The 17,170-nt window shown below is 41.3% G+C and overlaps 1 protein-coding gene across 3 annotated transcripts in view; it reads right to left on the bottom strand.

Annotated features, from left to right (window-relative positions):
* Nucleotides 1-257: 257 nt before the first annotated feature.
* LOC102300228 (PH and SEC7 domain-containing protein 1) overlaps nucleotides 258-17,170 on the bottom strand; it is a 107,162-nt gene continuing 90,249 nt past the window's right edge. For all 3 annotated transcript variants that reach the window (XM_005913745.2, XM_005913744.2, XM_014335980.2), the window contains 6 exons: nucleotides 13,841-14,034; nucleotides 11,568-11,638; nucleotides 9,318-9,475; nucleotides 7,660-7,804; nucleotides 7,040-7,183; nucleotides 258-6,951 (listed from right to left, as the gene is read on the bottom strand). In XM_005913745.2, the coding sequence (XP_005913807.1) occupies nucleotides 6,688-6,951; nucleotides 7,040-7,183; nucleotides 7,660-7,804; nucleotides 9,318-9,475; nucleotides 11,568-11,638; nucleotides 13,841-14,034 (976 nt within the window). In that variant the 3' untranslated portion in view covers nucleotides 258-6,687. The remainder of the gene's footprint in view (nucleotides 6,952-7,039; nucleotides 7,184-7,659; nucleotides 7,805-9,317; nucleotides 9,476-11,567; nucleotides 11,639-13,840; nucleotides 14,035-17,170) is intronic.

The raw sequence follows: 17,170 nt of genomic DNA, 5'->3' as shown, positions 1-17,170 counted from the left end.
TTGTGTAAAAGAATCACCTGTTTTAGTGCTGTATTATATTAATGGGTCATTCAAACTCCTATATTAACATGTACGCTGTTTTTTAATACTGCAGCTGGTCAAGGTGGAGCAAATTTTTAAAGCACTCTATTTTATAAGCACATTTTTTTGAAGTCTCACATGTGAAATTTGTACAGAAGCATTCAACTAATGCACACGACTAAAGCGCTTAAGTACGGCACTTTACGTTCCACGCAATGATGTTCACACGTGCAGTAAACCTTTCAAAACACTTTTATTTTATCTCCTATGCTTCTCAAAGTGAGAAGCTCACAAACAACATTTCCTTGGTGAGTTATAACAAGGCAGTGACACATGTAGCTCACTGTATGTATAGCATAAAATGAACATCGCCTTATCTGCACCAGTCTAAAAAACACTGAGACGGATCAGACCAGACCTCTACATGTAAAAAGATTCGTATGAGCTGGCTCAAGTCTCTAAAACACGACAGCATACAACAGCATTAAATATAGCCATTCCCTTCATTCACATTGATTAAAAACAAAAAGAGAGAAATGACCATGAGCTCAAGGACAGGGAAAAATGCTGACCTACCTTATATATTAAGCCTTCTTTTAATACTCTAACCATAATATAAATGAAAGCAGGCCGTAATATCTCATGCTTTATTTACATTCAGAAATGAGGCTGTGATGTACAAGTGCACGCTGAAGAGACAGTTTGAGCTGCAGATATCCTACGTCTGTGAACACGGTGCAACACTTTGACTTGAGTATCACGCAGGCGTCATCAAGGGGAACCAGGCATTTCTATGCTAACCAGTGCCATGGAGGACCAGCTGCTGCTCTGTGATGTATGTGAGTGGTGAGAACACATGGAGAGAGGCGGTGGGAAGGGGAAAACTTTGAGATACAGTGAAGACTCTAAACTGCTTTAAATCTGTACTGCATATAAAGCCACAGATGATTAAGTGACTGCTCTCGCTGTTGTTGGTTTGGCTTTGGCACTTTATGGATCGCACTTCAGTGCAGCTCTTTATATCCCCCAAACAGTCGGTTAATAAATGGTGAAACTGATCTGGCCACAGAGTTGGCAATAGTATGGAGGCTATGTGCACCGATAACTGCATTAACGATAGCAAAACACAGCAGCTGATAGAGGAGTTCGACCTCAGGAAAGTAACATTGAGCTAATATTTGAGGTCAAAGCTGGCCTAGAACACTCTTGTGAAAGAGATTTTATGAGTTTAAGATTCACCACCAACCGGTTGCAGCAGATAGCCGCCCCTCCCTATGCTCTTCTCCCTCTAAGTTTCTTCCTGTTAAAAGGGAGTTTTTCCTTCCCACGTTTGCCAGTTTTTCCTTTCCACTGTTGTTGTGATTTGGTACTATATAACTAACATTGAATCAAACTGAGTTTAATTCTTAGTTACCTTTCAACTATTAAACTCTTTTGAATGTCAGCACTGTTTTTGTTGATTGAATGAAAGGCTGCCCGGGTTAAGGCATCAGATGAGGCATGCAGCTGATATGTTGCTTGGTTAAGGGTTAATTTTGGTTTAAATCTGGTGCCAGAACCAGTTTAGGATCAGTTGGGTGACCGCCCAGGGCCCTGCTGCTCTAACAGGTCAAATCATGTTGTCATTTATATTTAAAAATATAAATGTTTTTGCATCGAGTCTGTGGAGCCCTAAAACTTGAAAAAGATGATATTTATTGTTATGTTGTGCAGACAGCAGTGCTGGATTACCAAAATTAGGTTGAATGGGCCACTGCCCCAAGAGTCCCCAAACCCACGAGCTTACAGGCGTTTCATTATTATACTCATATATTGGAGAATTTGCACCATTAACAGGGTAATCTGGCCTCTAAGCAAAAAATGGAGAGCTTCTGATTGAATTTCCGATCAACCATTTGAGGGCATATCATAAAATATTAGCATAAAGGTACGAAAAAGCTATTGAAAACTCTTCCCTCACATTTAAGCAGAAAATCCTCACATTTAAAAAGTGAAAATTCCTTCAGCTCTCCTGTTATTTGAGCCTAGACATCAGAAGCAGCAGTTGACAGAGAAAACAGAAATTTGAATACATCTTTATAAAAATAGCACAAAATTCATGTGCAGTTTGGCTGCTTGTTATGAGACACGTACGATGTCAACACAGACTCACACACAAAAAACATTTACTTTTAGGGTAACATAGATAACAGTTTCTTATGTATGCAATAACAAGAGATGTAGGTTTTCAAGATAAAATCTGACAAGTGTTTTCACATTTTATCTGTGTAGACCTATTATGCTTTTCCTTATTTACTGTTATTTATATTCTGTTTGAATGATAGATGCTCATATCAAACACGGACATAGTTTCAAAATATTTCGGCCATTATTTGTATAAATCAACCAAATCCAAAGTGGCTGCTGATACTCTTAACTCTGTGATTCCTAATGAGGTGAACTGAGCACAGAAGCCCCGCCCACCTGCTGTGGCTTAAAGTGTTACGACAGGCAACCAATAAGGAGGAAGGTATCCTCTGTCTAAAACCGTTTTATTTTCAGACAGAGGATGCCTTCCTCCCCAAGGGCCCAGTATCAGCTAAACCAGGATTATTGTTGAGCTCTGGATCATGCAAAGCTACGCTAGTTAAGTCTAAGACTGAAGATATATAGCTGTAAATGAGCAGAATAGGTCAGTGTTAAGGTACTCATTGTAAGTCTGGCTGCTTATTGACAGTTTGGCCACATAACAGACAGCAAACATTACTAATAACACACAAGTATAAAGTCTGTAAAGTTACACGAAATGTACAGGAGGTCAGTTATGGCAACAATATACACATAAAACCTTTTAATACCACCAGCGCGCAAAGGTGCAGACAAGAGAAGCAGGCAATGAGCTTTAAATGAAATAAGCTGCTGAAAATTGGGCATAAATGTCTTTAAACTGCTTCTTCTGTCTTACAAAAAGCCCCCAAAGCAAGTAAAAGTGTCACATAAGACAAAGAAAAGACATAAAGGCTGATGACTTCTGGGGAGGATGCTGCCTTAAAATGACTCACATGACAGTCAATAACCAAAAATTCTGGGTAGATTCAGCTTTACGCTGCAGGTATCTACATGATTAACAGACTTACACCGTGACACGCTCAGGTTTTCTGAATATTTAACTTCTGAATAGCCTGAATATTCAATCATCTGTTCTAGAAACTGTACAGCTTTAAACAACACATTTGGCGCTGGATAAAAGTCAGATGGTCTGGAAGGCTCTCTGCAGCCTTTCACATAAGCACACACTCCCAAAACACACTCAGACTTGACATCCGTAGTTACAATACAAACAGGTCCTATCTCATTTAGCCCTGCAATACCCGCCCCCACCAACCTGCTCAGGCGAGCGGGTGACGCCGTGCATATTCACTGCAGGTGCAGCAGGTGTGATTATGGCTGAAAGAACATGGGTGAATGCTGACAGCTCTCCCTGCTGGTTGGACGCTGGCACTGCAGCTGCTCAAGGTGTCGTTTTAAAGCCTGAGTAATAAATGGCTGTGCATTAATAATGCTATGAAGTGTATATGGCTACCAAACATAATGTGGTTCCATAATTAGATCAGTCCGCCCACACACAAACACATAATCACACTCACTCCTGAATAAGGAGTTTCTTTGTCTTCTTCTTTTTTACATTCTGTTTTCATTCTTTTTTCCATGCATCTTTTACAACAGTATCAGCCCTGATCCAGTTTGAATCGTGCCATTAGCTCATGGCAAACAATGCGACATTATAAGAGAGAGAAGCCGTGGCACTCAGAGTTCCCGGAGAGATATGAGCCAATCGTTTTGTTGCATCACACATATTAACGGTAAAGTTTTGCTGCTGTTTCAGCTGTATCCTGGCAGGAGGTTTATCTTCTATGTATTGTAGAAAAATGTGTGAGCACTTGCAGTGCTATTCAGTGCTCTGTTAGGATAATCAAAGACTTTTTTTTTTGTTTTTGCACTTTTGGATTGAGCCCTTTTTGAAGTCAAGTGTAAAGTCGCCAAACTTTTGAAGCATTTTTTCAAAATGAGATTTGACTAAATATCCAGTTTTTCTGTCTCTGTGACACAATTATTCAATTTAAAGCCCTTTATCCTTTCATTTAGATTGCAGAGCTGATCTGGGAGAGTTATTCCACTTTCTGTTAATACTCTTGTAGAGAAATTTAATGCGATTCAGGAAGGAATGCAGAAGGGGCACTCTTGAGAAAGTCCTTAATGAATTAGAGGTAAAATTAATATGTACACTTGCTTCTAGACAAAGGAAAATACAAAACACACTTCTTTTAGTTTTTAGAAATATATTACAGATAACATGTCTGCAAATAAAATATGCTTCCAATTTATTTTTCCAGAAAGACTAAAACTGTCAATTAACTGCTGACATTTTGTTAACGCATGCTGATTGGTGGGACAAGGATTCACCACACGCACGCTGCAGTCACTCTAGTCTGACGGCACCCATTTTCCAGGTTTCCAGTTTGAAATCAAATTCACAGATTCCATAAAGTGACTCAGGGTAGTTTTTACATCTCTAATAAAAAATAATAATAAGATAAAAATAGTAAAAACTGAACTATAGATTAATCTCTTCTTTCAAAAACATAACAATAACAAATGTTTACACCACAAAATTTGCTGTTTTGGCCTCCGTAGATCCCCAATCATCATGGATTATCTCACAAGTGCCCCTATGAAACAGGAAGTGCAGAGACTATGAGTTCAAGTATTTAGAAGATCTTTGGATCTGCAAAATTTCACCAGTGTTGTGGCGAGTTTATCTACTCTTCATCGTAGAAAAGAGGAGAGTACTTTTCTTGGCTTATGGTATTGACAGCATAAGTCTATGGTGGGTTAAACAGAGATGTTAACAGTGTTGGGTAGAAGGAGTGTAACTGTTAAACCTAATATTTTGACTGGTTTCTTTAAAAGTCCAGTTGATGCGTCTCAGAGACCACTAAATCAGAGTTAAGGCTCTCTCCCTAATTCATTTTATTTGGGGGGATTAATTAAACTGCCCGGGGGGTGTTACCAAGCTGGCTGCTGACTCTCAAAGGACCTCGAGCATGATCTGTCTTTGGAGTAGTTCCCACTGGAGCTTAAATCCTCACAAGAATTTTCTTTTTACACTAAAATCCTGCAAAAAACTCACCCTTACTAATCTTTGATAGACTTCTTTTGATAATATTCATAAAGTTTGTAAGAAAAAATAAAATAATGTGATTACCAAGTAGCGATTTCCAGACTTGTGTGTGTGTATACCCAATGCAGCTTCTCATGAGTGTGCTGAATATATTGTAAATATACTGTCATATATACTACAATATATGGTGCGTTATATACAACATATCCTGGATGTTTACAAAGAGATATTTCATCATACACTTGACATACACATGAAGTTCAACACCAACAAATGACTGTAAAATACTGTAAAAATATCGAAAAACAAAGAACATTCAGGGTCTGTCCAGTGAGTCGGGTTTATAAGTACAGATGAAGATTACACGTGTTGGGTATGGCACTGGCATGAGGAGTGTGACTGAACGAACCTGCTCCCCACCCCTCACCGAGAGCAGCTTCTCCGCTCTCCGATTTTTGCCTTCAAAGTAGTAAAAAGCCCTAAAAGAAGCAGTGCTGGATGCAGGCATGCGGATCACTGCAGAAAACAACATTCGGCCAAGAAAGAGAACATAAGCACATCACAGGACAGAAGCAAAAAGCAAGAGATGCTCGAGTTCAAGTAGAGCAAAAAAAAAGAAAAAGACCTCTTTCTCTTTGTGTCATGCAGTGTTTGGCTGCATATCAGGAGGACTGTGAACTCCTGCTGACGTCGTCACCTCTAGTTGGCCGTCAGCGGCTAGAGAAAGGAGGAAAGACGAGCTGCACGCAGCGGCCACGTCGCATACTGCAGCCACACACTTATTTAACTGGAAACCACCTTCAGCGAAACATACAGGAGCTGAAAGCTGGAATTTGCAGCTCCTGTGTGGAATGTGAACACACCGTGGTGGGAAAAAAAGGAGCTGGAATGTAATGGCTCCGTAGACCTGGTGATGTTTCCTAAGTTTTTTGTTTTTTTTAATTATTATTACAGCGCTTCACCTCAAGAGCGGCGGCAGAAATTCAACAGAAATCAAATCATCAGTCGTCTATAATGTGATGACAATTCAAAGTGTGTGTAAACATGTTTGGTCCCAAAAAACGGAGTGTAAGGTCAAGAAAAAAGGTGTGAGAACGCGGCCGGAGGTGCCTTGAAAGAACAAAAGGGGAAGAAAAAAGGAAAGGATGCTGGATGTAGGTCCCTGTGCGCTGCCCCGTCCGATCCGTAAGCAGCCTCTCTGCCTCACAGTCTGCTGCGGCACCCAGCGTACGTTCTCAAAGACACCTCGTCTGCAGATCCGTGACCTCCCAGCGCTCCCTCCCACCTCCTGCACTAGCCTGTCTGCCAGTCACAGGATCTGCACCTCCTCGGTTAGATGAGAAGATTGGGGTGCCGGGTAGGGCCTCGTGTTTTGGGGGAAGGCGTGGGGTAGACCCTCACTCCTGCTCCCCCCTTCAAGCAGAGCTCCAAACAAAACCTCTGCAGGGAGACAGCCTGCCGCTGGCAGTGCAACGCCGTGCCGCTCCCGGCGCCCCCGCCCCGTCTCACTTCTTGACGGCCTGTCGGTAGCTGTGTCTCTGGCCTTCCTGCCGCTGCTTGCTGCTGCAGCCGCTGGCTTTGCTGCTGTTGCCGCCGTCCCTGGTGCTGCTGGCCAGGCTGGCCTGGCTGCTGTCCTGCAGCGTGGGGCTGGAGTGAGCCCTCTGCAGCCCGTTGTCCTCCAGAAGCTGAGACTCGAATACAGACAGGTCTTCCTCGCCGCTTCGGATTTTAGCTCGCAGCAACATGACGTAGGTCCCGTACCGCGTTTTCTATAAAAAAAGAAAAGAAGAAAATCTAAATTTAAGGCGAGACAGTTTCATGTAAATACTCGATTCCTCATTCGTGAATCTAGCTCACCTCAAAGTCCAGGTACTCATCTCGCTGGCGGTATTCTTCCAGCTCGCGTCCTTTCACCTTGCGGTCAGGTGGATAAGAGCGCAGCTCAGCCAGTTCAGTGGAGATGGCTCTGAATCGAGCTTCATGGGACCTGACCTGCTCCTCCTGAGAGCACAGAGTTAAAACCAAGATTATGAGAGGAAAAACTTAAAACCCTGACCCAGAGGTGGAACTGATTTCCTGGTTGAGCATTTTATTGGCATGGTTTGGGTCTACTTGTATTTTTTTCTATTGCCACCGTAAAACAAGGGAGCTGCTTTCATACCCCTGTTGTTTCTCACAGACAGTAATTATAAAGTTACGTTTTCCACCTGTGAAAGGTGAAGACAGCGTACAGTCTGCTCCTGTATTTGTGAACTAAGGTTTAACTAAGAGACCATGTGACTCCACGTGGAGTTCTTAAGCTTTTGTACAATCAGACTTTTCTTTTTCTACAACGTCAAGAGTCGCCCCCTGCTGGTCATTAATGGAGGCTTAGGCCACTTTAAACCACTTAAACAGAAGCTACGCCCATCTTTTATTTACTTTGATATACTCAGAGTGGAATCAGCCGCCTGTCAGACTCATTAAAGTTAGGATACCTCGGACAGTTTCGACATCGTCCCCGGCAGGAGTGGCCGGCTGAACTTCTTCTGCGAGCCGATGGCTGCTGGAAAAGGAGGAGATGAGAACATGGCAGCCACTGTGTTGATCCGTGTGATCCAAGACTGCATCTGCTCCGCGTTCCTGAGATGATTAACACAGACGCACACACACGATTAATTACAAACAAGTCTTAAACTCCAAAACACATACAGTACAAATGCTTCTCCTCTGCGATGCCCGCTCACATCCGCTCATGGCTGGTTTACAACATCAAAGGGATAATTATCAGAGAAAGCAGCGCTGCTGTTAACAAAGAAATTATTTTGGAGCCAATTAACAGATGAGAGAGAGAAAAAAGTCCTGTTTTACATTAACAGGCCCATTAAGAGCCCGAGTAATATCAGATCGAATCAGACAGCATCGCTTAAATCATCAGGGAGAGACGGGCGGAGAGAGAGACGAGGAGAGGAGAAAGGCACAGAGAGGGGTACAGTATCTGGGACAAATGCAAGCTGCAACTGGAGCACAGAGCCGGTCCTCCTGGGGCCTGAAACATGTGGCCAATCATGTGCCACTTCCTGGATCCTGCTAAGACACACACACACAGACACACACCTTCACCTTCATCGCGCTTCCTCTCCATGTATCACTAATCTGTAAGCACATGAGTGCTGCTGAGGGTGGACATTCAGCTGTTATCAGCAGCACTATATGGCCAGAAATATGTGGACACCATAGTATTGTGAACCGAAACAGCCTCTACTCATGCCATCGGTTCAATAACCCCAAATCCCAGCTTTGGTTTTGTAGGATGGTTGGATTTTACTGATTAATTTTAAAGTGCATCTGGGTCAGAGCAGAAATGTTGACTGTGCACAGCCTTATTCTTCAGGTGGATCTTTCTGTCTGTTCCAAAAGGCTGGGCAAGGGTGTAATCAGGGACCCCGGCTTTAAAAGGACCTACCTGAGGAGCAAAGGCTTGAAGAATGATTTGCCTCATAAAACACACCTTTACTGACTTCTATTTTATGTGATACTGCATTTGAGTTTCCTTTTAATCATGTTTTATAGCCCTTTTTACCATTTATGTATTGTTTTCGATTGGCACTTATCTTCACTGTGCAGGGTTTGCGACACCTCTCGCACTATGGTAGCTGGAATAGACTCCAGAATTAATCACGTAAGTTCATGACTTTATGCAGTTCAGATTTCCACGTGACATGAAGTGAAACAGAACAAAGGCTGAAAGCAAGTTCAGGCTTGCAGCTTGAGCTGTGCTGTGTCACATACCAAACCTCCTCCCCCCTCTGGAATATCAGCGCAGCTCTTTGCTTGCATCGCTTCCTGCAGATTCAACCCCTCCACCACCCCAACATCCACCAGTATCTGTTCATGTGGGCTCATGTAGTTAAAAACAGGGGTGTCCACATACTTTTGATTGTTCAGTGTAACATTGCCAGAGACGGCAAGTCAGCACTAAGAGAAGAGTGGAATAAAACATGGGTGTTTCTTATTTGTTCTTTTTTTAGCTGTCTGAATTTTCTGCTCTGCTGCAGATGTTGCACAGCTGTCCATGCTGCTCAGCGCGGGAGCTATAAATCGTACAGTCTGTGCGTTTGTTCAAGCTCAGCGAGAAGAGCATAAAGAGACTCACGGCGCTTGGAAGAGATACACCCTCCAGTCCGCCGTCCGCAGGTAAAACACGTTGGGTCTCTTGCTGTAGTCTGAAGCTTTCATTGCCAGAGAGTGATGGATGGACACGGCGTTCTTCAGGTCCTCATCAGAGAGCTGCTTATCGGGCCTGTACTCCCCCTGGAACGACAGGTATAAAGGAGAATGGTGTGTTGCGGTGCAAACGCTCATTAAAGATGCTGACTATGATCATATTTTATTGGAGGAGTGGGTGACGCTTATACACATTTACATGAAGCAACTGATATTGCTCTGAATGTGAGCTCTGTAGGCGTCTCTCATCAGGTTTTGTTTTTTGAATTTTGAATTTTTAGTCTAGTTTTAATTAGTTTCTTGTTTCTTGTTGTTTGTCGCAGCTATGCAGAGATCAGTGCCTCCTCAGTCAGGTTGTATTGACCTTATTATTATTATTAATACTTAAAATAGTTATTTCCTACATATTTTTATTTTATTATGGTTAGTTTTGCATGTACACAATCACCATTCGATTTAGTTTTCATTTTCTTTAAAGGCCTAGTTTTCTTTTTTTTCTTTTTTTAACATTTCTGGTAAACAATATGTGTTTTAACTTTTAGATTTAATTTTTTAAGTTTAGTTAATTATTAAAAAATCGTTCAACAGTAAGAATAAAAATATAAAATATATATTTGATACCTTATTTGAGTTGAAGATATTTTGGTTTCATGACAGACGTATACGTTTTCATTAAGGAAGAACAAAGCTGTGGACATAAACTTCTCAAATTATTTTTAATTTGATAAAAAAAAAAAATTTTTTTTTTTAAATATTACTTGACTCATACCTCAGCTAACTTTAAAGGCTTGAGTTTTGACAGTTCTCATATCTAAACTGAAGCACTAGTGGAAGATTTTTTTACCACGACAAAGTCTGAAACAATTTAATTTAACTTAAAAACATCCAAATTAATTATTTTGATTCGAATGCATACGTCTACAAATCACAGGGTAATCAATAACCAAACTATACTGACAAAGTGTCACGTTCTCCATTAAGTTTTTATTTGATAAAGCTGATCTCACAAAGGTTTATTAGATGCTATTGTATTTACTTATGCTCACATTCACCCCTACAGCCAACATTTACCCACCAGTTAACCTAACATCCATGTTTCTAGGAGAACAAACAAACTCAATACCTGGCTGCTGGATTTGAGCCTGAAATCTTCTTGCTGTGGGTTTGAACCACCGCACCGCCCTAGGCCTAAACGTGCTAATGGATATTATTCCTCCACATCACATATGTGACCTTTATAAAAAGTAAATATTTCCACACTTTTAGTTCTATAACAATGCCATGAAAACATAATTAATAGCTCTGCATATAGCATAATTAGTCACATGTCAAAAAAGTGTTTAATTACAAGTTTATGTTATTGTCTAAAAAAAGAATAACTCTATAAAGCATTATTATCACTTTGACCTTCAAATTAGTCTATTGATCTTGAAGGAGAGGTCAAAGGTCACTGTAAATCCTTACACAGGACTTGTGTTGACGACACACACCACAAGAATCATGAGCCTTGAATTAACCTTGAAGACCTTAGTGAAAAAACCTCCGTAAAAATAAAGTTCAGTTATTATTTTAGAGAACAGAGCCACAGCATCCCTACAGGCACAATTTTCTCTGCATTCAGGGGGAATTTGGAGCAGCAGTGGCCTGTTATGTTGGCAGAGGTTACCCAGGCCCACCGCCGCTCCGTATGGGTCCTCTGCACGGTGCCAAGGCCCGGCCTGCACGAGGACATTATGTCACAGCAACATGTATTCGTGTAAACAGGAAGTAGGCACCAAAACGTGACTCTAAAGGACAGATTGCTTCTTGAGCTGTCAGTGCAAAGCTGCTGCTTTTTTCATTGCTGATATTTTTCTTAAATAAATCAATAAATCATCTTAAGAGCTCGTTTGCAGGCAGGCAGTCAGGCAGGTAACATTTGGTGCAAAACTTTTTTGTTGTTGTTTGGTTTCTAAAGAGACGTTCACCGCAGGGATAAAGATCCACCTTCTGTTAAAAATCTGCTGCTGGCATGAAAGTAAGACAGGATGTTTATGGAGATGCAGTCAACCGTTCTTTAAAAGGTGAATAATGAATATCAAACAGTGGCTGTTGCAAATTGTTTCTCACTTAGCCCTTTAGATTTTATTTATTTATTTATTTTTTATAACTAAACATATGTCTACTGTGAGAAACTTACTTTTTGCAGGTAGAGGATTAGCCCTTTAAGGATGGCATAGAAAGTCTTCCACCCTCTCTTCCCTCTCGGTGCTGCGAGGAGCAGAAAACATTAAATGTTAATTACAGACTTCCAGTCATGGATACAAAGTTACATCGTGCTCTTAGCTTTGTAGCACTAAGTCAGAGGTGCATCCAGGAAACCTTCAATCAAAACTGCACATGTAACCCAGTGTCGTCTGTTCCCAGATAGTCCACACATTAGGGTATAATCTGGGCCACTTATGGCACTTGATTTCTAGCACTGGCCAACGTTGTTTGAGCTAGGTGTGGCCTAAAGGTCACGAGGTGGGCTCGACTCGAGTTACTTTTGGGGAGAGCTGACACACCGAACATCCAACCCTTATACTGTGAACACACAGCACAGAAAACTGCCAGTCTGGGGCACACTTGTTGCTATCTGTGTTGTAGTGGCTGTCCGCATAATTAAATCCAACACACAGACTTCCCTGCCAGAACATCACAGTTATCAGTCTCACATTCATCTGGTCTATTACTGACATATTTGAAAATCTTGTTTGTGCCACTCTCATAAACATCTTTATGACTGCGTGCTACAAAGTGCTTCATGCAACACGCCTCATTCACACCCATTCATGCAAGCCCGTTTTTCCATGCCTTTTCTTACTTGGTGATTTCTATCTAACATTCACACACATTGACACTCTGATGGATGCATCGGAGAGCATCCATCAGGGGTTATTATCCAGTCTGCATGCCAAAGGATACTTGGCACGCAGACTGGAGCAGCCTGGGATTGAACCACAGCTCCAGCCACCCCACATTACCCACACTTAGCTGAAAGTAATGCACTCTAATCACTAATCTGTGATTTCCCTCAACTAAATCTGGTGTATAATTTATATATTATATTGTATTTTTGGTGTTTTTCACTGTAGTGAGAGGCCCCAGTCCTATCTCATCTCATATGGATTTGATTTGTGTTTTGAGGGCCCACCCATATTTGATTTGACCTATTTATCTAGTTTTAAATATTTTTAACCTTTATTTAACCAGAAAGCGACTGACCGAGTGCTCAGTGTTGAAATAGGTGGCATTACGGTAGCATATTATTAAATGGTGGGAGTAAGCAGAGATCCAGGAGAAAACCCAGGTAAACATAAAAGCCTCCTGCCGAGGCAAAGGTGCAAACTGCTGCTATGTTGACATGTTTTAGTACCTAGACCTAACCAATATCAGGTGCCTTCAACACAATTCAGAGAAGTTGATAGGGATGCAGGTGGACACAGCCATGACCTGCCGGATCACTGACAACTGTGATCTGACAGACATCTGCATCACCCGCAAAAATTCTCAGACTCTGTGGGTTGTGTCAACAGGGGTGAGGAGACTGGAAACTGGTGAACTCCACTGGTTTCGAGTGGTGCAGTAATAACAACCTCCTCCTGAAACGTAGCCTATATTAAAGAGATATGCCTCCGAAAATCTGCCACTAAGATCTGCCAGATCCCTGCACTGAAAATGTAGCAGACTCTACTTTTTGAGGAAGCTTAGATGTTTTAATGTATGCAGTAAATTGTCATCAAACTGTGTGTTTTCAGCAGCAGGCTCATTCAACTCAGTAAGGTACAAAAAGACTCGTGTCTGTCCAGGTGGAGGACGCTTGCACTGGACAACGCACACCCTAATTCTCATGTTCACACTCTTCCCTACAGGGAGAGCCTAAACCTAACCAACTGGTTTTGGAGTGAAAACCTATCTAATGTGGAACCTGGTGCATCAAGGCACCAGCACCAACGACTAGCAGCAAAGTACATGCTTTGGGGGGAAATCGCACTTAAACGGAGGTCAATATTGGTTACTTTTTATGTATATATATTCATAATATGTGCAAATGATTTCATCTGATTGTGACTCATTAATGAAGCGAATAACGGAGGTCTTTGCTTTCTGTATTTCCTCAGATCAATTCATTGTTTTAAATTCAAATACCAGCCTAAATGTTGTTGAATAATAAAGCTTATTTTAAAGACATTCGAGTGATTAATGTGACATTTAATGCTGGTTGTTTTTCTTGGAATTAAAGCATTAAAATCCCAAATCCTCAGCATGTGTTAGTCTGTACCGTTGAAGAAAAACCATCTCGCTTTAGAGTACAAACACTCCACACAGGATGTGCTCTACATGACATGACCTACAGTTTCACTTATGATGCTCTGGGCAGCAGCCAAATGTTTCAAAGCATTGTCTAAATCTGAACTTTGTAACCCGTACTTCTCTTTCCGTCTGAGTCGGCGTGGACTTTGCGAACCAGGAATCCGTTCTTGTACAGCAGCATTCCGGTGGGCTGCAACTCATCCGACAGGGGCTTCCCGCTGCTGCCTACCCTCTTCATCGATCTGGAGGAGTTGGAGTCACACAGGCTGTCCCCGAGCTCCGAAAACGACTTCCGCAGCTCTTCCTCATCCCTATGAGGAGAAAAAAAACAGTTCAGACTCCATGGTGATCAACACTTATGTGTCATGTCTCATTAGCATCGCGAATAAACACATCATCATGCATCCTGTCCGTTTGCCTCACACTCAGCACAGGACATGAGGTCCGGAGATTTCACACACGTACACATGAGTAATATCGCTGTCCGCTGCTGGTGTCTTGGCACAGCTTCTGCTCTTCAAGACATTTACAAAGCATCATCTCGCTGGGGGAAACCAGAGCGAACAAAGTTTCCTTCAAAGCTTTAATTGTGTGTTTTCCTCTCGCGTTCTCGCTGTGCTCCTGTTCTCCTCAGAACAGAAGTCCACTCTCCTTGATCAAAAAATACCACAGGAAAAGAGTGACACCATCTATCTTGCTCCTGCTTTGAGGTGAAAAACAGGGGCATCTTTACCCAGAGGGACAGCTGCTCTCAGAGATGCCGACACATCACACAGAGGATGCTACAAAACGCTGAGGCTTTAAAGGCTCCTCAAAAAGCTAAGAAAGCATAAACCCTTATTCTGTTTTTAAAATGTAAAAATCTCATCAAGCTGCAAAGTCATTCAAATTCAAGATTGAGCATCAAAGATTTTTTTACACTTAATCTCTGAAAGACTGCATCTTTGTTCTTAAAAAAAGATTTTCATTCAGTTTTTGCTGTTTAGTATTATTCATATCACCCTATTGTTTGGCTGAAAACACCCTTAAATAACAGATTTCTTTTCAATCAGTTAAAAATAAATGTTAGTGCAAAATATTTAACAAATAATTACGTTAAGAAACTGAAGTTTCCTTGCTATACAAGTCTGAGAACAATTTTTCTGTTACTAAAAATAAAATTCCAGAAGAAGAAGAATGATACAATTCTTCTTCTTCTTTTTCAAACTGTATATAAAAGACGACCGTAGTGGTGTCACTCACTGATGTCAGCAACTTCAAGTCTCAGCATCAGCATTTTACCTGCTGCCAAGCTGAAGTTGGAGCTAATTAGCTTGCTTTTCAAATTGCATCCATGAACTGTAAAACAAAGAGGGAAGAAATATCTGGTATTTTTGTCACAGACCAAAAAAACTACACATATGCACTCATTAAAATGAGAATACAGACTTTTTGGACTGATCTCTGCCACACAGCAGCCATATTTCTTGTTAGATAACTGCTATAAAACTGTTAGATATGTTGGGTTTTCTCTTTTATCCCTCCCTTGTGTCCCTTTGCATGTTTTTCTTCCTCCTCTCGCTGCACAGATCAGCTGTTTTCCTACTAAGTCACACACAACTTTCCTCTAAGATCGTGGGCTGTTTGTTATCTTTGCACTCCCTCTCACCCACAACCCCTTTCCAATTAGTTCTTTCCTTTTTACTGCTTCTGCATCTTCTGTCATTACACAATCATTATTTCATCTGCACGATCACGCAGATACGCACTACAGCCTCACAGTGCACACAGACATAAAGGACACACACACACACAGGTGTGCACATATAATAATATCGCTCATATAAGTTAATGTGCACACATGTGATCACACAACACCAAGCACCACTCGGATCTATGTATTTGCACTTTTATGGAAACTCTCACCACACGCTTTCTTACACCCAATGGAAGTGTGTTTTTTCTCATTCACACACAGCGCTCAACATTAGCTACACACACACACACACACACACACACACACACACACACACACACACAACTATGGGCACACTAAGGTTTATCACATGGAATGTGCATGGTGCTGGCTCCATGTGACCTCAGGCAGATATTATTTTATTACAAGAGACTCATAGACCTGTCACAGCTACAGATGAACTTAAAACACCTGAGTTTTCTCATGTGCTCTCAGCCTGCTATAACCCCAGGCAAAGGGGAGGAGCAATTTTAATACATAAAAATGCTAATTTTACAATCACAGGGTAGATTTCTAATAGTTACATCATTTATAGGTAGCAAAAAGTTCTGTTCTGTCAGTGTATATGGCCCAAATGTTCATGACCCCTCGTTCTTCCACGCTTTTTTTAGTGCACTCTCTGAATACCAAGGTTGCTCATTTGTTCTCAGGGCCGACCTCAATTTTGGACTAAATGAAGAAATGCAGGAACAGCTCTGTTGGCAATCCACAAATATAATTAAACAGTACGTGTGCGATTTCGGACTTTGAGATGCATGGTGTTTCCTTCATCCTTCACCGTAAGGAATATACTTCCTACTCTCGTCTTGATTATTTCCTAGTCAGCAGCTCACTGCTGAGTGACACTTCAGGCACTGAGATAAACCCTATAGCTGTCAGAGATCATGCTCCTGTGTCTTTAATTCAAATATATGAAGAGGTCACCAAGTAAAACTAGAGATTTAAAGATGAAGGTTTTATTAAATATTTTTAAAAAGAGTGGGCTTTATATTTAGACTGCCTGGATCATGAGCATCTGTTCTCTGGGAAGCAGGGAAAGCTGTGATGAGAGGTAAAATAATTTCATTCACATCATAAAAAAGAAAAGAGAAAACAAATATATTCAGGAATGAAAAGAAATCATCAAATCCTTAGAAGAAGCATACGTGTTGTCGCAAAATACGTAAAGCAACACTAGACTTAAATGAAATTTCTAGCTAACCAGTTAAAACTAAAGAAAGATTAAATAAAGACTTAAGCTGGGTCTGGGAAAACAGTATATGTGTCATGGTCCTGGGTCGTTTAACCCAGTGCTTTGAGCTTTCTTATATTTTGATATTCATTGTTTATGTTTAAGTCTTAGTTATCTTAAGCTTGTTTTATTTTGCCTGGGCTGCCCTGTTATAGATCATTGTTTATTAGATTCCCCGTGTTTAAGTCTCCCTCACCTTTCATGTGTCATCAGGTTCGCGATGCCATGTCTGCATCTCGTTATGTTTCCTGTTTTATTTTGAAGAGGCTGGTTGTCCCATGTTCATTGTGTTTAGTTTCACTTCCCCTGTGGCGTCATTATGTTCATTCCAGTCAGCTGCTTCCCCGTGTGTTTCCACTTCCCCTGGTCACCTCCTGTGTGTATTTAGTCTGTGTGTTTTCATTCATTCCTTGTCTGGTCGTCTGCTATGTTCATGTCATGTTTCTGGGTTTTTCACGTATCCATGCCAGATGTTCACTTT

The sequence above is a fragment of the Haplochromis burtoni genome, unplaced genomic scaffold, assembly GCF_018398535.1.
Source record: "Haplochromis burtoni strain Fernald_Lab_line unplaced genomic scaffold, NCSU_Asbu1 Contig_6, whole genome shotgun sequence".
NCBI classification, from domain to species: Eukaryota; Metazoa; Chordata; class Actinopteri; order Cichliformes; family Cichlidae; genus Haplochromis; species Haplochromis burtoni.
Note: the sequence above shows the minus strand (reverse complement) of the source record. Positions and strands in the feature narration are given on the sequence as shown.